Source organism: Canis lupus, chromosome 22, assembly GCF_011100685.1.
Source record: "Canis lupus familiaris isolate Mischka breed German Shepherd chromosome 22, alternate assembly UU_Cfam_GSD_1.0, whole genome shotgun sequence".
In the NCBI taxonomy this organism is placed as follows: Eukaryota; Metazoa; Chordata; class Mammalia; order Carnivora; family Canidae; genus Canis; species Canis lupus.
In genome coordinates, this window is record NC_049243.1 from 8,195,875 (window position 1) to 8,218,740 (window position 22,866).

A 22,866-nucleotide genomic window follows, 5' to 3' on the forward strand; every position below is an offset into this window, starting at 1 on the left:
ATTTGTATGGAATCAGAAAAGACCCCGAATAGCCAGGGGAATATTTAAAAAGAAAACCATATCTGGGGGCATCACAATGCCAGATTTCAGGTTGTACTACAAAGCTGTGGTCATCAAGACAGTGTGGTACTGGCACAAAAACAGACACATAGATCAATGGAACAGAATAGAGAATCCAGAAGTGGACCCTGAACTTTATGGTCAACTAATATTTGATAAAGGAGGAAAGACTATCCACTGGAAGAAAGACAGTCTCTTCAATAAATGGTGCTGGGAAAATTGGACAGCCACGTGCAGAATGAAACTAGACCATTCTCTTACACCAGACACAAAGATAAACTCAAAATGGATGAAAGATCTAAATGTGAGACTAGATTCCATCAAAATCCTAGAGAAGAACACAGGCAACACCCTTTTTGAACTTGGCCACAGCATCTTCTTGCAAGATACATCTATGTGAAAGCAAGGGAAACAAAAGCAAAAATGAATTATTAGGACTTAATCAAGATCAAAAGCTTCTGCACAGCAAAAGAAACAGTCAACAAAACTAAAAGACAACCTACAGAATGGGAGAGGATATTTGCAAATGACCTCTCAGATGAAGGGCCAGTATCCAAGATCTAGAAAGAACTTATTAAACTCAATACCCAAGAAACAATCCAATCATGAAACGGGCAAAAGACATGAACCGAAATCTCACAGAGGAAGACGTAGACATGGCCAACAAGCACATGAGAAAATGCTCCGCTTCACTGGCCATCAGGGAAATACAAATCAAAACCACCATGAGATCCCACCTCACACCAGTGAGAATGGGGAAAACTAACAAGGCAGGAAACCACAAATGTTGGAGAGGATGTGGAGAAGGGGGAACCCTCCTGCACTGTTGGTGGGAATGTGACCTGGTGCAGCCACTCTGGAAAACTGTGTGGAGGTTCCTCAAAGAGTTAAAAATAGAGCTGCCCTATGACCCAGCAATTGCACTGCTGGGGATTTACCCCAAAGATACAGATGCAGTGAAACGCCGGGACACCTGCACCCCGATGTTTCTAGCAGCAATGTCCACAATAGCCAAACTGTGGAAGGAGCCTCGGTGTCCATCGAAAGATGATGGATAAAGAAGCTGTGGTCTATGTATACAATGGAATATTCCTCAGCCATTAGAAACAACAAATGCCCACCATTTGCTTCGATGTGGATGGAACTGGAGGGTATTATGCTGAGTGAAATAAGTCAATCGGAGAAGGACAAACATTATATGGTCTCATTCTTTTGGGGAATATAAAAAATAGTGAAAGGGAATAAAGGGAAAAGGAGAGAAAATGAGTGGGAAATATCAGTGAGGGAGACAGAACATGAGAGACTCCTAACTCTGGGAAACAAACTAGGGGTGGTGGAAGGGGAGGTGGGTGGGGGTGATGGGGTGACTGGGTGACGAGCACTGAGGGGGGCACTTAATGGGATGAGTACTGGGTGTTATGCTATATGTTGGCAAACTGAACCCCAATAAAAAATTTTTAAAATTAAAAAAAATCTTTAAAAAATTTTCCTAGGTTTTGAAACAATAAAGTTTTGGTTCTAAAGGAAAGCCTGTATCACCAACCCTTATATCACAAACAAAAATGTTCAGCTTTGAGTTCCTTTCGATAATTGAGAAAAAAACAACAACAAAAAACCTTATTAAACAGCCATGCCACAAGGAGACCATTTTTACACAAGCAGCTTGCATGCTAAGGGAACATTTCAATTATCTTATCTCTGTCTGTCAACTTGCTCCCTTGTTGAGGGCAGAAAATAAGGTGAACAAGTTGTCAAGTCATCTTTAAAAAATTAACTCTGAGCCTCTTGAGTTTAAGGCGTTCCAAAAAACATTCTCCTTTGAAACTGTCCTGCCTCCTCATCTTGTCTTCTAAAGTCAGGGAGAGTGGCGAAAAGACAAAGTGTTGGGAGGGAACGTTGGATGCTAACCCTGGCTCCTGCAAGCTTGTAGCCCCTAATTCTGAATGCAATCCAAGTTCAAGGCTGTGAACAGTGAAAGGCAACACTCGGGGATGAAGTCACTTCTTCCCATTCTAAAAAAGCCAACTCTTCCAGCTGATGCACTTTCCCCAAATCTCCAGGGTATCCTATTTCAAAAGCAAACAGGCCTTACATTATGGGGCCCTAGATTCATTTAGCACCAAAAGCTGCAATATCGTTTCTGTTTTGTAAAGATTAGTTTTAATGCTGTTTATCACTGAATTCAACGGCAGCGTTGAAATAGGCACATTTCGAAAAGAAGAAAAACATCTATAATCCCATTTCCTGAACATACATAGCAACATTCTTATACATGTCTATCTCCTCTGGGATCTGTCTCATACATTTACATTTTTTTTTTATACATTTACATTTTAAGAGAGTTGCAGATCTAGGGATTTTCTATCAGTCAGTTTTTTACTTGTTATTTTCCCAGCCTCAGCTTCTTCCTGGTGGCTTCCCTGTCCCTCCATGGAAGCCATAACCCCAAAGACAAGGATATCGAGGTGACAAGCTCTATTGATAATTGGGATTTGGAAAGCATAGTAGGTTGAATGGTGGCCTCAAAATAATATATCCACATTCTAAATGCTAGAACCTGTGGATAGGACTTTTTTTTTTTAGGAAATGGGTCATTGCAGATATAATTAAGGCTCTTAAAGAGGAGATCTTTTTCTATTACCTATTATTATCCCAGAGGACTCTAAATCCAATGACAGACGTCCTTATAAGAAATGGAAGCAAAGAAGACCTAGAGAGAAGAGAAGGCCACAGGAAGACAGAGGCAGAGACTCATTAAGGAGCCACAGGGATTCATGGAGCCACCAGAGGCTGGAAGAAGCAAGGAAGGATTCTTCTGTAGGGCCTCTCTGCTGGTGCCTTGATTTCAAATTTCTGATTCCAGAACTGTGAGAATAAGTTTCTGGCATTTGAAGCCATCAAGTCTGTGGTAGTTTGATACAGCCCCCAGGACACTAATACGTATATGGGCCTCTCATAATAGCAGGGACAGGACTGCATGGCAGCTTCCCGACTCTTCCCTACAAGGGGAACCTATCTACTTGCCGTACCCCTTTTGTCCAGGGAACATGGGCACCTGGGAGTTCTTTCCATCCCAGGGCTCCCTGGTGTCTTGGCAGGGGGCACTGCCTACACCCCCTCGCAGCTGGGATCTGACTCACTTCTGGGGATAGTGACAATCCTCTTTCAGAGCCGAATCCCTGCTTGAGCCCCAGCCACTCACTAAAATCATATCCCTGAACTTGGAGTTTGACCCAAGGTGCATTCCTGTTCCATTCCCATGGGCTAGATACTCCTTACTATTCATGCATCACTGACCTGCATCTGAACTTGGATGGGATTTGCCTTTTGGATCATGGGTCATTTGTTTTGGTGATTTTGTAGAAGAGAAGGGGATGGAAGGTGCCATCTCTGTCCTCAGTGTATAGGTGATGTTCTGTGGTTATCTCTTTTTCCCCCTGCTGTTTTAATGTCTCTCTGAACTTTGGGATTTATGTAAACTCCTCTAGAGACCCTTCCCCTATTTCAGGAGTCATTTACTCATTTAGGCATTTTTGTTAAGTCTCACCATTCGTGCTTCCCCTAAAGTTGTGTGTAAGCTTGTCCTTTTTACCTATTAAGGTCTAGGTTGTTTTCCTTCTACATTTAAATATAGTACTTTTTTTTTTTTTTAAGATTCCAAGTTATTTTAGTTTCTATTTTTTTAGAGAGGAAGAGAGATAAAGGGAAGGGGGATGGACAGAAGGAGAGAGAATCTTAAGCAGACTCCCCACTCAGTGCAGAGGCCAACACAGGGCTCAATCTCACTACTGTGAGATCATGACCTGAACAAAAATCAAGAGTCAGACACTTAACCAACTGAGTCACCCAGGCAACCCCCCACCCAAGTGATTTATCTTTTTTTTTTTTTTAACAAATCTTTGCCCCACTTTTAAAAAATAAAGTTGACACACAATGTCACAATGTTATATTAGTTTCAGGTGTACGAGATGGTGCTTTGACAAGTCTATACAGTTCTGCTACGCTCACCGCAGTGTAGCTCCCACCTGTCACCATACAGCACTATTACAGTATCATTTACCATATTCCCTATGCTGTGCCTTTTATTCTAGTAAATTATTCATTCTGTAGCTGCAAGCCTATGTCTCCTACTCCTCTTCATTCATTTAGCTCATGTCCCATCCCCCTCCCCTCTGGCAACCATCAGTTTGTTCTCTGCCTTTATAGGTCTGACTCTGTTTTTTATTAATAATATATTACTTTAAGCCTGACCTCTGTGTCCTCAGTGCAGGCCTCCCTGCCCAGAGAAGGTTTAAGGACCCCACCTCAAAGTACCAGCACCTTTACCCTGAGGTCATGGCTGAGGCCTCATTGCTTCCTATATTCCTGCTTCTTCTGCATCTCAGTGTTTGGGCAAATGCTGCCCCTCCATCAGAAATAAAAGCAAACTCATAAGGATTCTGGTCACTTTAACAAAGAATTCAGGGTCACAGGTATGGTTCTGATCTCTCACCCCCTTGTCCTTCCTGCCATCACCCATGTGACTGTCCGCAACCCCCTGGTCTGCAGGCAAAGTACTTTGCTAAACACCAACCCTGCATGCCTCTCCAAGAAAATCTACATGAAGCTGGGCTGCCTCCCTCTGAGCTCTGAATCTTTGGGAAAGTAACATTTTCTCCATATGGTTCCATATTCCTTTTAACTCCTAATCCTTGAGCAAAACCACATTTCCCATTGGAAGGAAGAAGCAAATGCAAATTGTGTCGTGGCCCTTAGCAGAACCAAGATGCCCTGGTGCAGGGCTGGGAGCAGAGAGGGAGAGGTGTCACAGGGAGGGGAGGTGTAAGAGGGCACATAGCAGCCTGTTCTTTTTTTTATTGGTGTTCAATTTACTAACATACAGAATAACCTAGCAGCCTGTTCTAATCCCAACATAGTCTCATGAAAATCAGCAGCGAACAGAAACACATCATACTTAATTGAATCCAATATGATTTCATTCATATTCAATGAAACAAACCCTCACTGTGTTAGATACATTTACCAGCATCATTGCTCATGCTTCTGTTATGGCATTAATTTACTCTAGTTTAATTATAGTTTGATTTGCAGATATTATTTCATTCTTGAACTCTATGTCCCTTGATAACTGTACTGGGTTGAATAGTTTCGCCTAAAAATTCATGTCCACCCAGAACCTGTGAATGTGATCTTATATGGAAATGGAGTATTTGCAAATGTAATCAAGGTAAGATGAGGTCATACTATATTAGGGTATAAATCCAATGACTGTTGTTCTTATGAAGAGAGGATGATTTGGAGACACACAGGCACACGGGGAAGAAGGTCCATATGATGATAGAAGCAGAGATTGGAGAAATGCAACTACAAGTCCAGGGACAAGACTGCTGAACCTGTCAAAATCCTAGGGAAAGTTTCTTTCCTAAAATCTTCAGGGAGAGTATGGCCTTACCTTGATTTCAGATATCCAGCCTCCGGAACTTTTAGAGAACAAATTTCTATTGTTTAAAGCCATTCAATTTGTGTAATTGCTACGTGTTGCAGCCCCAGAAAATTAATGTAATATCTATCCTAGTGTCCCTTTTAGTGCGTAGCTCAGTGCCTTGCTCAATATGGCCATCCATGGCAGCTATAGAAAAAAGATAAAATACGTGCTTTACTCTGGGGGTCAAGGGTCTAGCAAATGGGATGAGAAGATAATAATGGTGGCCCTGATTTGTTGAGCCCCTCCGTGTGCCAGTCCTTACAAACTGTCAATGCAGGTAGCTTGACTCCTGCTTTACAAGGCAGGAAACCAAAATGCAAATGGTGACCACCTGCCCAAGGTTACCAGGCAGCAGAGCTCAGACTCCAATCCTGGATCTAGCTGACACTCAAACTTGTAATCTATCTTTTGAAAGATGTGCACATTTCATGAGAAGTTTTCATTCTACCAACATAAGAATTTTTTTTTAAGTGGAGCCTAATGTGGAGCTTGAACTTACAACCCTGAGATCAAGACCTGAGCTGAGATCAAGAGTTGGATGCTATGCTTAATCAACTGAGCCACTCAGGTGCCCTCCACAAACGTAAGATTATTGAGATCAGGCCTTTGAGAAAATAAAGCTTGTGCAGAATCCATAGAAAAAGGGGGAAAATGTGTTTTGCCCAAGATGACAATATACCATGACTTTAGGTATGTTCATAAGGGAACCTCATAAGAAACTTTAAAATATTTATTACATTTTTAGGAGAAGTAACTGTTTCTGAAGCAAGCCCTGATCCCCAGGTTCTTAGTTCTGGGTGTTACTAATGAAGTAGCTACTAGCTCATTCCTTTGCCAAAAGGAAGAGATACCTCTTTGAATTTTCAGAAAAGAAGATTCTACAGGATTTCTCTATAAACATTGAAAGCCAGTAGCAATATGAATGTTACAACTGGTCCACATCTGATACACCAAAGAGATTGTCACTGCAAATAGCTGGAGTACTGGCCAAGATGTGGTAATGACAAACTCCTGAAAAGAGGATCAGTCAGCAAAGGAGAGGGGAGGTGAGGGAAAATGATTAGGAAATAGAAATTTTCAATTACAAGAGTAGAAGAGTAGAGGTATCATAAAAGTGTTACTAATCAAAAGGATAGATTTCTGTTTTATAGCTAAAATCTAATACTTACTGTGTACAAATTTTTTATTGTAAAAAGTGACACAAGCCTAAATCATAATAATGTGAATCAATAACTAATTAGCATTTATAAATGCAGCTTCTGGGAAACATATTTCAATTTCATAGCAAAGAAGCTAGAGAATCGATTAACAAAGCCAAAAGTGAAGCTAGCACATGCTTGACGTGCCCTGAATGGCTCCACAGGCTAAATGTGCAAATGCAAGCTGAGTCAGAGCTGTGTCCCCAAAATGTAACATGAGACCCCATGCCACTGTCCCTAGCCAAATCAACAAGTAGACACTGAGAGACAGGACAAAATACGAGGTGTTCAGATATCCACTGGAGTCACTGGAGAAACAGGTCATCTTCTTGGGTACTTTTCTATGATGGCCTGATGAAACGAATGAGACAAAAGGAAGCAGAAGGAAATGGAGGAAACCAACTCCACTGAACAGGAATTACTGCACATGCAATGTTTAGAAAAGATGCAAGCGTGCGTGAATCTGGTATATTTGTAAAAGCTGACTCACGAAGACAGAGGACTTCAGATTTTGTATGCTTTCCTTCCTTCAGATTTGGCATGTGTGGGGACGAAGATGGAAATGGGAAGTTTACAATGAGCCGACAATTCCATTTGCCAGAGCAACTAGTATGTGTTGGTTTCCTGACATGATCTTGTCATTCAGCACATTTACTTTGTTGTTGCTGAGTGTTGATAGGATCTGGTTCCATCTCAATCAGATGCAGCAGCCTCCTTCTTCCTCAGAGGCCACCAGAGAAATGAGATGGTCCTCTGAGGCAAGGGCCAGGGATTGGGGGTGTGGAGAAAAGAAAAAAGAAAAAGATTAAAACACATAAGAAGAGTGGAAGGGAGAAAGGGAGTGAGTGAGAAGAAAAAGCAGGAGTAAAAGTAGTGTGTGAATGGGAAAGTCAGGTATTGAATCCTGCATTTTAGATCCTCCTCCTCAGATCCTGGAAATCCTTGAGCATCACTAGAACAGTGGAAAAAGCTTTTTCATGCGTCCATACCCTTGGCACATCCTCTTGTTACAGTTGACTCCTTTGAGGCACAGGCCAGTTCATACCAACATTTCATGAAGTCATAGATTCATTCCAGCAAAGCTCTAAAAATCCCTGACCTGCCAGGTTGTTAACATATGCAAAATCACATTACAGTCAGGTTGGATTTTCAAGGTTTTCTGCAGAGGGTCTCCCTTAGCATTGCAGACCATCCACCATGTTAGTTCCCGGTCTGGATGGGGCTACCATGTACTGTCTCATGAGATCCTAGATTCTTGCCATCCCTAGACTTTGGATTTTAGCTCATCTTTGAGAGATTGCAAGTTTAGTTAAGCATCTGCCTTCGGCCCAGGGTGTGGTCCTGGAGTCCCGGGATCGGGTCCCACATCGGGCTCCCTGCATGGAGCCTGCTTCTCTCTCTGCCTGTGTGTCTGCCTCTTTCTCTCTGTCTCTCATGAATAAATAAATAAAATCTTTAAAAAAAATATTAATGGATATTCTACTCTAAATCTACTTTTGAAGCCTTTCAGCCCACCTTGTATTCAGCCCAATTTAATTTCTAGACCTTCTCGGATTCCTAATGTTGGGTTCAATGGCCCTCTCGCTGATGCCACAGCACACTCTACATACCCTGGAGCTCCCCTACTACACTCTTAGGAGGCTCCTCCCTATTAGGATGGAAACTCTTTAAGGTCAGAAAGGATGCCATAGGATCCCCAGTGCCTGGTACAGTGTCTAGTACATAGTTGGTGCTCAGTAAATAACGTGGAACAAATGAATGAATGTCATTCACCCGTGGAAATGACAATCACCTTATAGGAGCCAGGGCAGCTAATAAGGTTCTTTATATAACAAGATTTTGTGTCAACGGAGAGTGGAGAAATTCTGATTGCCTATCAAAATTCATTTTTCCTCCAACCAAGGCTCAGCAATTGGAATATGCAATCATATTTTGTGCCAATCTACCTCAGATTTACGGGTAGGTTTAAAACAATAGGTGTATTTTGGGCAGTGATTGAGTCCTACAATCATAGCTTTGCTGCTTAAAATATACAATTTCTTCTTTAACATCTGCTATTTCTCTTCTCCTTCTATTCTTCACAACCATCAAGAAACATTTATCCACGAATGTCAAGTGCCTTAAATTACGGCTTCCTGTGCCTTCCCAAGTTGCTTGTTTTCTTCTATCTCTCTCACATGAGTAACCAGCATGGGTTGGGACAGCTCCCCCACAGAAATTTCCATGAAGTCAAGCATCTAGTCCATTGCTAATGCTTCCTCACCATAGTAAGCTATAAAATGTTCAAGGGCTCCTCCAAGTCAGTTGTTCTGCAGGGCATTATGAACTCATGCACAACACTATTTTTTTTTTCTCGTGACAAAAGCATAACATAAACTTTTCTCTTTTAAGTGAAGAAGCCTCTATTTTCTATCTGGCATGCATATCCCTTGTAAATTATTTTTCAAATTCTGAGGTTCATTAATTTAATTGAATCTGTCCCTAATTTTTAATTAAATCTGCATTTCTCCCGCTAACCTTTGGAAAGATAAAAGCCAAAATAGCATATTGGAGAGAATGGGGTCACAGAGTAAGACAGACATGAAAGAAAAGCACAACATCACAAAGGCAGGTCTTCTTATAAATTTATTTTTGTACCAAAAAAATTAACATTCAAAGGCAATGTTTTTACTGTACAGTATAAAATATCATCTACTATATTAAAAATTGGATTTTTTTGCTGATAAGCCACTGATAACTTTTCCATAAAAAAACCCACAAAATTTACAATTTGCAGCACTTGTAGAAAAAACACCTGTTCAATAATTATATAAATACTCTTGACAGATTCCAGTAGCCCATTATGTATACTTTTTGGCAATGTCAGCTTTCTAAAGTCAATTAGCTTCTAAATTTGAAAGGCACCTGGTGGCCAACATCCTGCTTATTATTCAAGGCAGCCATTTTACTTTTTTTGCACAGACTTGACAAGTCTGAAAAATCTATTAAGTTAAAAGAGTAAAGAAGTATAATACAGTTGATATTAGCAAACAACATTTTTTTCCCTTAGCTGCAAGTTTACCCCAGGGGATTTACAAAGTGCACCAGTTAAATATGTCTGTACATTTAAAACATTAAATATGTCAACAGCAAGACATTTTTAAATATTTTGAATCAAATACTATGGCACAAATATAATTTACAATACTTTGCACAGAAAACATTACATCTGAAATATAACTTTAGATATTATATAAAAATACATATATTTTCTCTCCTCATTAGAAAAAGTATTTATTTGCAGGTTCCGGCATGATGTAACAATTCAAAGGAACTTAACCCTTCTGATGATCATCCATTGGCATTAGGTGACACCCTCTCCACTTAAGCTGTGGCACATAACCACAGGCTAGATCCAGAGAATTAACCCTTCCCATAGTCAAATACAGTTTCATATAAAGGCAACCATAATTGCTCTAATCTGGTATAATTTTAGGAATTCATTACAAAATTTAAAAGCCATTATGTAAGAAAGCCTTTAGACTGTAACACAGTTTACTCCAACCTCTCCCATGGGCTGTAAATACACATGCTCGCTACAGAGTCAAAAGCATGGAAAGAGTCTTCTTGTATCATTGTGGGTCATACCCCTTAGTAGTCTCACATCTATATACATCTTTCTTGCCTTGTTTAAAAAAATTTTCCATACATCCTCGGAAATACAGAATAACACTCCATAAAATGGGACTCAATCTATATCTAGAACCTTAAAAGCCCCAAAGTATGTTGCATCTTGATCTGGGTCCAGTAGTGATGGGTTGGATACCTCGATGCTTATTTCCTCACCAGATCGTAGCTTAAAAAATCCTCCAACGTTTATGGAATAAAAATGGAATTCAGAATTCCCTGACCAGTATTTGGTGCTACCTCCTTTCATCAGTGTATGAGAACTCGGGATTTTGATGCTGGTTTTAGTGACATACACCATCAGCTGAAGATACTCTGTGGCGAGGTCTCCTGAAGTTTCATGATGTCTAAAGCAAATGTTGGCGTACAGGAAATAAAAGCCATCTTGGTTAACTATTAGTTTCCCATTGCTGAAAGTCATGTTGGAGATCTTGGCCCAACCTCGGTCATGGTACCAGGAGGACAGACTCACTTTGTGGGAACCTGAGGAGTGAAAAAGTACATGATTTAAAATGCACCCCTTCAATAAGGACATCTTCATGATTCCATAAGGTTGGAGAAAAACATAGCATAACCGTTATTGTTCCAAAGGGAGAGTACTTTTTCAGAAGTTATTTTCTAAAAGGGCAGAAATACATGAAGATGTCCCTAGAGCTCCCTACTAGGAGCCTGAGAGAGGACAAAGATAAAAACTCAGTTTTCCTTCCCTCAAGGAGCCTATAGTACACAACCAATAGGTATGGTATGTCCTCAGTTAAGAAGCAAGGCATGAACCCTGAGAGCAAAGGTGTAGATAATTGCTGTGGGAATTCAAAGGAAGAGAGCTTAGTTCTTTACAAAAGAATCAAGAATGACTTTGTTGAATTGTTACTGAGCCTGAGAACTTAAAATAGGTACAGGATTCAGACAACAGAATCAGGAAGATCATTTAAGGTTGAAGACAGAGAATAAGCCAAAGGCAGTTGATACAGAAAAGCAACAGACAAGTATAGGAAGAGAACTTCCAGACTTTGCTTGATTCCAATGGTTCCAATTCCTGTCCAAGGACAGTATATTTCCTGAACTCCATAGGAGAGTGCTAAAGCGAGCCTGAGAAGCCATTACAGGCACTGAGGCCTCCAGGACCCACTTTTGCACACTTCTTTCTTTTTCGTTGGAGGTTCTACCCCAGATTATCCCAGATTGAAGCATCCAGAGCATAAATATCACCCCAAATGTAAATATCATTCCAAATGTAAATATCAACCCATGGTCCCAAGTGATTCAGGATGAGACTACAAGACTGTTCATCACAGCCCCACAAACACGAGAAAAGTAAATCCTCCAGGCTGATAATAAACAGTCACCTAACCCATTGACAGAGCAAACAAAATTCAAGATGTTTCCCATCTAAAATTATTCCATGTTTCTCTGTTCTTACCCTACTCTTATATTTAGTTCTTCTCTCAATTAATGTCTTGTCTTATAGTTTATGTCCTATGATGACTCTTAACAGAGAGAAAGAGAATGACTAAGGTAAAGTCTACTCTCAGTGGAATGGATGAGTTAGTATTAGTCCAAGGGCTCGTAGATACAGCCTGGAGAGGGAAGAAAGGAATATGATACAGAGAGGGGAGAAAAGACAAGAACCTTGACCACATATCACCCCCACTGTTAGCTAGTCAATTGGAAGGAGTGTCCATATTCACTACTAAACATATCTCTATTTTTATTCATTAAACTCATCCATTCATGGATTCATTTGGTTGATCAATCATTCAATAAATATCTGTGTGAGGTTTTCTATTTGGATTCACTCTGCCCATAATTAAGAATTTTATCAAGCAGTATAGCTTCAAGGCACTTAGCAGTAATAGGGGAGAAAATAAGAAATAAGCTTATAAAATGGAAAATACAATATTTCATTGCTGTATGTCACACAGCACTTAGCTGAATTTCAGCCAAGCAACTGCCAAGTGAATGCTGCAGAAATTAATGGCAATCAGGAGCACTCAGCCCAATGAGGGGACACTGGAGCCAGAGGACAGGGAAGGCTTCAATCAAATATGGATGGGCTGAGAAAAGGAAGAGAGTATTGTTAGTGAGGGGAACTGTTGGAACAAAGAATGGAACACACACAGCATGTAGAGGAGAAAAGGAGGAAAGCTATCATTGTAAAAAAAAAAAAAGGGAGGTCTCAAAAATAGAGAAAAGTGGGAGACACAAAGAGAAATAATACCCTGTGATCAAGTTGAGGGACCTCACATGGCAAGCCCGGGTTTCCATGACTAACAAAGCATGCTGATGACCTTTTACCCCAAACCCCTCATCCCTTCTGGGGTGTCTCCACTAGGTGCTAGGGAAGAGGCTGTCTCCAAATATTTAGCCTGAGCCACTACCTTAAGAAAGCCACTTAGTCTAGCCTCACAAAACACTTCCCCATGCATATTATTCAAGAAGCTTTGCAAATCCATACGCTATCAGTCAATAGAAGGCAAATTCTGATTTTTTCCTTATATGTAAATAAATATAAAACAGAAGCCAATAATGAACATGCAAAACTAAAGCCATCTCCCTCTGAAGAATCCTAGTACTGGCCAAAACTGGGAGATAAATGGACTCAAGGAGTTGTTGGCTTAGCCAGAGGAGCAAATGCTATTTTCTTAAACAGAAGTATACACTACTTCATTTCACTCAGTCACAAACTCAATAGCTGTCAGAAAATAACTAGGAGTTTTGCCTTGCTTTTTGGCAATGGTTTGATGCTAGGTGCCTGAAGAGAGAGCTTTATAACTAAAACACGCTTGGTATTGCCAAACAGACTTTGGCACACAGTGTAATGTAATATTTATCATATGCCATTTAAAATGAACTGAAAAGATAAATGCAGAGTGCATTCACAGCACAAACAGCTGATATATCAGTATTAATTTGATTGCATTTGCTAATATGCAAAATAGTTTTCACTCAGAAAATTAGTGTAGCTTCAATGTAAGGCACACATACACATGAGCAGAGAGAAAATTTGTTCATAAAGCAGATATCTGGGACAGGATAGATAGTTCAGGAAAATGTGCTACACACCAAAGCATTGATTTCTCAGTTTCTATGTCTGCAGTCAGGAAATATCTGTGACCCATGCTATGATAGTGGCTGCAAAATTTACTAAAACTTGGTTTGTTTGTTTGGTTGGTTTTTTTTTTGTTGTTGTTTTTGTTGTTTGTTTGTTTTTAACTCCAAGAAAAACCAGCCTTAAATTATTTTTAGTGAAAGGGAATATAAGGGAAGGGAGAAGAAATGTGTGGGAAATATCAGAAAGGGAGACAGAACGTAAAGACTGCTAACTCTGGGAAATGAACTAGGGGTGGTAGAAGGGGAGGAGGGCGGGGGGTGGGAGTGAATGGGTGACGGGCACTGGGGGTTATTCTGTATGTTAGTAAATTGAACACCAATAAAAAATAAATTAAAAAAATTATTTTTAGAACAAAATGGAACATGTATAATTATTTAATAAAACTCAAATAATAGTAACAAGTTGCATTCACAGGGTGCTTACTATATGCCAGCTTCCATATGAGCATGCTCTGACATTGCCTTGTTAAATCTCCATGGCCACCTCGTGAGATAGATATGATCTTCATCCCCATAAAAAAACTGACAAATCATTCCAATAATTTGCAAGAGATCATACAGACAATACTTAGTACAGTGGCGCTTCATACCCAGGCAGTCAGACCACGAGCCCCTGCTATTAAAACCACATTAATCTACTTCTTATGGGAAAATAAGAACATAAGAACTCTGAATTTATTTTCTTCTGACAAAGCCAACAGGCCACAGGGTACTAATAGGGTGCTAATATGATGGCCCATAGTGTAAAAACCATGGACATGGGAATCAACTAGAGTGATTCTAGAGTGGAACTCAGCTTCTAATACTACTACCACTGTGACCTTGAGCAGATAAGCTATGTGGACCTCAGTTTCCTTGTCTGCGAATCTGAATGATAATCACTTACTTGCAGGGTTGTGGTAAGGAGTAGAGGTAATGAATATAATGAAATGCCTGATACATAGTTTATGTTGAACAAATGCAATGACAATAATGTCAACTGACACTCTATTATAATGTTCTTTTAACCTTTTTTAAAAAAGATTTTATTCAGTTATTTATTCATGAGCAACACAGAGAGAGAAAGAGGCAGAGACACAGGCAGAGGGAGAAGCAGGCTCCATGCAAGGAGCCCGATGTGGGGCTTGAAACCCAGGAATCTGGGATCATGGCCTGAGCCAAAGGCAGAGGCTCAACCGCTGAGCCACCCAGGCATCCCTTCTTTTAACCTTTTTGATGTTCATCTATCCCAAGGTAGGGTGACCAGTGGGGATTACAGGGTGGAATAGCTGGGGCATTGGTTAGATGTGGCACAGAGCTCTGGGTTTCCTCATTACTAAAAGATAATCAGCTCTCCAGTGCATTGAGCTAAATTCTTATCCAGAGAAAGTAATAAGCCCTTGGAGAAGGAGTAGGTCTCCTTTTCTAGAGGGTGACTGCCTCTTAAACATAACTCTATTAAGCCTCTGCCTAGAACTCTGGAGAAGTTAAATCCATGCACTTCATAGGTTGGCAGTGGGAATGTACCAACTTTAGTTTGGGTAAATACAGATGAACATAACAAGAGACTGTCCTCCCCACTTATGCAACCTCAACTGGCAGTCATTAAAAATAAACACCCATTCTGATGATCTGAAAATGAAGAGTGATGACGCCCATTCTGACAGAGCTGAGAATAACTGTTTCCATGCTCACTTCGGCAGCACATATACTAAAATTGGAACAATATGGAGAAGATTAGCATGGCCACTGTGCAAGGATGACACGCAAATTCGTGAAGCGTTCTCTCTCTTTTGGCCTTGTACAAAGAGAGGAGGAAAAGACCAAGGAAGGAAAGACCAAGATCGTAAGTTTTGGTGGTGAAAACATGACAATAAATTTTCATATACCAAAAAAAAAAAGAATAACTGTTTCCATAATATAGATTATCAACTGAACACCAAATGATCTTTCTTCTGCTCTAGAAGTTAAGGGCTCTCAAAATGTTAGCAACCGGCTAATAATAGTATTGAGTATTCAGATGGACTGGTAAAGGACTCTTGAAATCTTTTTTCAGGCTGGATGTAAATGGAACTTACCAGATGGGATGTCAGTGGCATTGATAGTGAGATGAGCAAAAGGTTGAGTATGAGTCTTGCCCCTCCTGGCCATTTCCAACCATGAACCTTCCATCATAGCTGGAGATGAGAAAAACCCTGTTAGCCCAAAGAGTATGGACCCTGTATGATTTCACATATTCATGCAGGTCCAGGCTTACCTTTTTCTGCTCTGATGTGTTGTGATCTAACAATATGTTGTAATTCCTGAAATAAAAAGACAAAAATCTTATTTATATATTTACTCTTCCAGTCAAGCCATAAGAGTTTAGGACTGTTGGACATATGATAAATTAATCTTCTTTCCTTCAAAATAGGCCAGACATACATAGGTAGTGAAATTCATTGGTGTTCTAGGTAGCTATCTAAGAGAAGTTCAACCAGGGGCACCTGGTGGCTCGGTTGGTTGAGTGTCCAACTCTTGGTTTTTGGCTCAGGTCATGGTCTCAGGGTGATGAGAAGCCCTTCGTCAGGTTCCATGCTCAATGGGAAGTCTGCTTGAGATTCCTTCCCTCTGCCCCTCCTCCCACTCTTGTGCTTTCTGTCTCTCTACAATAAATAAATAAATCTTTTTTTTTTAAAAGAGAAGTTCATCCCAAAGAATTATGTTGATATGCTTAAAAAAGTAGACCACACACATACCATCTAACAAAATACTTTGGACGATAAGAGGAAATAAGAGACAATGTAAATTATAAAACCTGGAATAATTAAACATAATTAAGAATTTGTAGCAGATATACAAATGAAGATGAAGTTAACTAGGAAAATAATAATTACCACAAAATATATGACCCTCTCGAATCTTTAGGGAGGCTCTTTTTATGTTTATTTCATTAGTGAATTCCTGTTACTGCACTAAAGTTCAACCCATAGGAAAGCGAGTAATGCCTAGCTCCCAATGGTCAATTTTTTAATAAAAAAAAAAAAAACAGTGTATTTAAAGTACTATATGGAAGTCTAAGAACTTTTAGAGTATCAATAATTAAGTTAAAATACGTCACAAATAGAGGTTTAGAAACTCAAACCAGAATGGGGAGCCTGGGTGGCTCAGTCAGTTAAGCATCTGCCTTCGGCTTAGGTCATGATTCCAGGATCCTGAGATTGAGTCCGGCATTGGGCTCCCTGCTCAGTGGGGAGGCTGCTTCTCCCTCTTCCTGTGCTCCTCTCCTCTACCCCCTGCTCCCACTCTCTCTCTCTCAAATAAATATATAAAATCTTAAAAAAGAAAAAAAAAGAAATTCAAAGCTGAAAAACAAAGAACACAAGTACGTAAAGAGCACAGGTAATTGCATATCTCAATTTGAGAGCTGAGAATAAAGGATCCAGTAGGTAAATAACTGCAGGCCCATCGGAATCAAGACCTTAGCTATCATTAAATACTAAGATGGAGTGGGTGAAACATCAAGTTTAACTTCAGTTCAAATCCTTTATCAACCTGTACTAAAAGATATTAATAGTACCTCTATCATAAGGTTAAATGAGGTAATGCACGTAGGCACTTAGCAGAGTGTCTGGTAATTCAAATACCTAGATACTAGAAACACTCTTGGAGAGATTCCTAATTTCTCTATTACTGGGATTGACTGTCCATGCTACCCATTTCCCCCACTCCCCTGGCCCCATCCTGTGTTGTTTAAAAGGTTAAGTCATAAACTTAAGTTCTTTGAGTGTCTAGAGAGAAGGGATTTGAGATAGATGATAGATAGATAGATAGATAGATAGATAGATAGATAGATAGATAGATGATAGATGATGATTGATAGATGACAGATGATAGAAGATGATGATAATAGACGATAGATGATAGATGATAGATGATGATAGATGATTGATAGATGATGATAGATGATGATGATGATGATGAGAGAGAGAGAGAGAGGCTAACACAACTTCAACTATTAACATTTGGAATTCTAGAGATAACATTGATTTTTCTCTCTGCCTTCAGGGCTCCCAGGAGAGAAAAGAATCTATTCTACGTTTAAAGACCCTTGTAGGAGATAGTATAACTGTTTTCTGTTACATAAAGAAGTCACAGTGTGACTGACTTTCACAAAGAAGCCTTGGACTCCACCAGGGCTATCTCTGCTTTGGCCTTGGCCCAGGGTACCGCACCGCAGAATCTGGGAGCACTGCATGTGGGAAATTCTGGGCAAACTGTAGCAGCCCCCTCTGCATCGTGCAGTGCACTGCTCCTTAGCAGGCCTTATTCTTCCCTCCCCGCCAAGATTTTTCTCCCCTGCTGACCTCCAATCCCCTAGGTCTCTGGATTCCCGATAGTACTCAGATTTCTGGAATTTCCTGGGTTAGCCTCTCCTGTATTTAGAATAGAGATTTATATACACACATTGTATCACCATACATTGTGTGTATCTTATACACGTGCATATTTTCATAGCTTTATACACACACACACACACACGGCACCTTTATTCATTATATATATGCATTTATAATAGAGATATACTTATGCATTGTATATATATTTATACACTTACAATATAATATGTCTTTATACATAGTGCATATCTTTATACACTAATATATGCAATATTTCTTCACCTGACTACTACCTCTTAAAAGATTGGAATAGAATCCTTGATGACACAGTAATTCAGAAATTTAAAGCTACCCTTCATTTTCCCTCTCCTAATCTGACTACTCCTCAGAGGGGAGAGGGGAGAGGGGGACAGGAAGCAAAGCTAAGCGTGGCATATGACAACCAATGTCTGCTTTGTGCTTTTCTATGAAGAAAAACACACCTTTTACTGAGAAAAACAAGAGAAGAGTTTATGTGCTAGCTCGGTAGTTCTCAGACTTGAGCATGCATCACCATCTCCCAGAGGGCACGCTGAAACACAGTTTCTGACCCAGTAGATCTTGGGTAGGGCCTGAGAATTTGCATTTCCATCAGGTGAGCTAGAGCTGCTGGCCTCGGGCCTCAATTTGAGAACAGCAATCCCTTTGACATCCCAAAAGATTTCAGAGATGGGCAGATCTAAAATTTTTTTTGAAGGTTGAGACCCAGGCAAACGAAGCAAGCAGACTCAAGTCACTGATTAAATGGGCAGGGAAGGTTTGTTCTTTCCTACCTGGGAATAAACTTCTCCTGCCCACTTAATCAGTGGCTTCTAGGTCAGAGCTATCACAGAACTTTTCATTACGAGAAAATTCAATAATCAGCACCCCGAAGCACTTTCAGTGACTTCTAAAATAAAAAAAAAATAAAAAAGGAAAAAAGGAAAGAAAGAAAGCCCACCTAAATATCAAAAAAACAAAACAAAACAAAAAACCCTAATGTGTCCTCACCCAGGATGGATTAGAACTCTAGCTAGAGACCCATCATGTAATGCTGCTTTCATGGTATACCTGTTCTTAGGCACCCCCCAAAATTTCAATTCCTCTCAGAAACCCTATAGGGAAGTTTCCATGTGAAAGGGGTGTACAGGATGTGTCTATAACCCAAGGCTACAAAAAAATGTATTCTCATGAACTATTCTTGTATCCCTACCTCACTCCCAACTTTTGACTCCAAGCTCAGTGTTATTTATGTGTATTGATGTCAACCATAAATAGAACATTCTTCTAGGACTACATCCAGGGTACGCAGGCCCCAGCTCCAGCCAGTCTAATGTAATTAGTCTGATATCCACTTGGTATTTTTTTTAAAGAATCTCTCCAGGTGATTCTAATATGAGGCAGGCATTGACAAACATTATTACTAATTGAGTGCTCCCAAGAATGGTTGTTTGGTCATGTCTCTATTTGGCCATAGATTTATTCTATTCTCACAACCTCCATCTATCTCATATATTCATACTGAAAATTAAAGTATGTGTAGCTAACGAAGGATTTTCCCTTGTATTGTCATATTGATTCTTGTTAGAATCAGAGGCTGGGTAGCTATCACTAACCTCATTTTTGAGACTGGGAAATGGAGCCTGAGAAAATAAGGACTCTCCTGGTAAAGCAGGGACTTGAACCTCTGCCTCTGGCTCCTCTTTCAGAGCTGTATACCCTTCTCCCTTTGCAAGAGGTAGTCCTCAAGTACATGCCTGAAAGCTCACAGAAGAGTCTCAATGGTCCATCATGGAGTTCAGAACATGCTACCCCAAAATACAAGGCCTTGGCATATTCAATATTTTAAGCTGAAGGAATCTGAGACATGGCAGGTGCAGGAAGGACCCTCTGACCTGGTCCATCTCCTCTGAAGCAGATCATAGGACCCTCTGTGAGAGGTGCTTTCCTCCTACCTGATAGAAAGGAGGGAGCATCTTTATCTCTGAGATGTAAGGACACCAGGAATAACAGGAAGGAACAGGCCTTGTTAAGATTTCCTGTTTCATGCCCTGACCTCAGATCCTTTTGTCCTATCACATTTTCCCACAAACCTAGTATAAAAGCCAGTTAGGTAACAGTTTCTTCTGGTCTTCATTTCATGGGAACTTATATTCGATAAATGTGTAAGCTTTTCTTTTATTAATCTTCATCAGTCTAATTTATAAAGCTCCAACTGGAGAACCTAAGTCTGAAAGGAGGCTTTTCTTCACTGGGGTCTAGCGGCCGAGTACCTGCAGGTTGCCCGGAAAATCGGACAAAAAGGAGCCTTGACATCAGGATAAATGGTCTCAGAACTCCCAGGGTCTTCAGAAAACAACTGGCTCAGAATTAGCTGAGCCATGTTCAGGGCTTGGTTGGTGAATCGCCCAAACTATGGCCTGCAGACCTTGGGTGTGAGGGTGGCCTGCACCCACCTCCAAACATGACTGTCGAGTCCACTCCACACAGCAGGAGCTACTCTGTTATGTCATTTTTCTCAAAGATTGGGTACTTTGTATGTATATACCAAGCACGGATCTGTCTTGAATGCCCCCCCTCCCTAATATTTTTAATTTTCAAGCTGATAGGAAACCCTTCAAAAGGAGTACTGAAACTTCACCCCAACTGACAATTCCATTTATTTTCTAAGCTGTGCATTTACATTTATTTTCATCCACTCTAGTCCTCTACATCTGTCACGCTAATTAGAGTGTCTTAAAATTTACAGTTCTTTATTCCCAAATCTTATCCTTCAGACATTGCTTCTGGTTTCCTTGAATTCAAAACGATCTGATCATCTAATCTGGGGAAAACACTACAAAGAATATCCCAACTCCTTTCCTCTGAACAAATTATTCAGATGAAAGAGATCTTTCTTAGAATATTATGTGTTTATCTTATTGTAAATCCAGCTGTAAGTTAAAGAAAAAAGAATTTAACTCTCTGGATAACCATCCAGTGCATATGTGGTCTACACTATCATAAAGGATAGGTGCCTCGCACCAAAGGTGATAGGCCTTTGACATGCCTCGCAGCAAACAGCCTTTGGCACGAGCCAGGGACAGTTTTCAAGGTGAGGAAGGCCGGCACAGTCTTCCCTGCAATTTCCCCTCACCTCTCCACCAAGAGCCACAGAAGACAACCCAATGTCTGCTCCACAGGAGGACCAGTAGTGATCTGCTTCCTCAGAATACAGCAGGCTTAGCATCTGTTACGTGCAAAGGACAAGAAGAATTGCCCCCCTGGTTTCCATAAACTACCCATGACAACTGGGATCATTACCTGTAAGTGACTAAGAAAACTCAGATGAATGAATGAATTTATTTTATGGCCACACTGTAACACGTGGGCTTTTCAGCAAAATTATGCATTTTTATGCATAATTATGGGCCTCAATTATGATAGCTTCCTTTAACCCTTCCAAACAAAAAGGAAAAGCGAAGGACTGGGAGGCAGCCAAAGAAATTGCTGCCAAATCCAGGATGCAAGAAACCCTCGGACGTACTGCCACCTAGCGGACGCTGTCCCCATTGACAAGCCTACGATGCCCCAGCCAGGCCTTACCAGTTTGAAACTGCTGTCACCCCCTCTCCAAAGTCTAAAAACAATAGGGATGAGGACATTTCACATTTTTTCATCTTCTCATTGTGGTAGTTTCCTATTTGGACTGCACTAACCTTTCATCTTTGCTGTCAGAGTACATCTAAAAAGACAAGAAAACAACCAATTCTTCTTTTTTTTTTTTTAAATAATTTTGACTTGTATTTCATGCATAGAAAAATGTGATTTCACAATTTCTCCTCCAGGAAAGAAAGCACACAAAAGATCGATGTGATTGTGTAACTGTGGTCTCCAGGATTGCTTCTTTTTGGCTTCTCCCAAATGCAACATCCCAAGAAGCACAATACCCAGAGTGTGGTAGGGTCAATTTGAAGAGAGCAAACTGGGGTCTTCAGTCTGTTGGCACGGGCTCTTTCAAATATCGTCTAAAATATTTCCTAAAACATTTCACCAAATATTTGAAATATTTTGGTCTTTCACCAAAAGTAGGGAGGTGAGAGACATCTCAGAACTGGCTCAATCTTGATAAATCAAAGCCGCTTGGGAGAGATTGTACTCCATAAGAATAAATACAAACACCTATAAGTATTTTCAGTTCCTTTGGGTAGTTGTGAAAATTTTGCTCCAGGTAATTTAAACATTTAAGCAGGCAAATGGTAAGCCTGCTTTTGCAAATTCAGTTGGACAACTGCCCCAAACAGGACTTTGATAGCATTCCAATTCAAGAGTGAAGGTTTATTAAAATGGTCTTATTTGCTTGATCGCAGTGCTTTGTTATCTTACGAAATGATAGAAGTCGATTTAAGCTCCTATGGAGGACATGCCTAGCTATAGAAATTTCCTGAAAAGGTCAAGTTGCTGGAGGTTGGGGTTATCAGACTGAAAATCCCACCTGTGCATTGTGATGTGAATTGTGTGATCCACGTAGTGCCTGTCAGTCAGAGCACAGAAGAAGCAATTTGTACAGCCAGATGCTTCAGAAACCACTGGCACCAGCTCATAGCTGGGGTCTCAGGTGGCTGCCTCCCTCTGCAGTACCAGTAGCAGCTGCAGGGACATCTGGCTGGTAGAACAAGGATTTAACACCCCGTTTGCCAGATATAATACCGGGTTCATACACTTGTTAACATATGTAATGCATTCATTTTAACATCTTAATGATACCCTTCATGTAATTCTTCTCCAACCAAGTTACAAGAATAGTGTATTTATCAGCCGAGTTAGCACATGAATGCCACACATGGGTTGTTTCTGAAAATGAATAGCCAGTTTCCTATTCCTGCAGAGAAGTCCTGCAGACATCCACCACGTAAACAGCTCAGAGATCCATCCCCTTCCTCTCCACCAAGTACAACTGCCTTCCTTCAAGAGTTCATCATTTCTCATT

At 40.3% G+C, this 22,866-nt stretch overlaps 1 protein-coding gene and 1 non-coding gene across 2 annotated transcripts in view; one reads left to right on the forward strand and one right to left on the reverse strand.

Annotated features, from left to right (window-relative positions):
• Positions 1-9,350: 9,350 nt before the first annotated feature.
• TNFSF11 (TNF superfamily member 11) overlaps positions 9,351-22,866 on the reverse strand; it is a 31,021-nt gene continuing 17,505 nt past the window's right edge. Inside the window, exons 3-5 of the mRNA XM_038569367.1 lie at positions 15,758-15,803; positions 15,579-15,677; positions 9,351-10,893 (exon numbers count right to left, since the gene is read on the reverse strand). Coding sequence (XP_038425295.1) covers positions 10,472-10,893; positions 15,579-15,677; positions 15,758-15,803 — 567 coding nt within the window. The 3' untranslated portion in view covers positions 9,351-10,471. The remainder of the gene's footprint in view (positions 10,894-15,578; positions 15,678-15,757; positions 15,804-22,866) is intronic.
• On the forward strand, positions 15,188-15,294 carry LOC119865270. Its single transcript, XR_005376650.1, has one exon. It is a non-coding gene; the product is annotated as a U6 spliceosomal RNA (small nuclear RNA).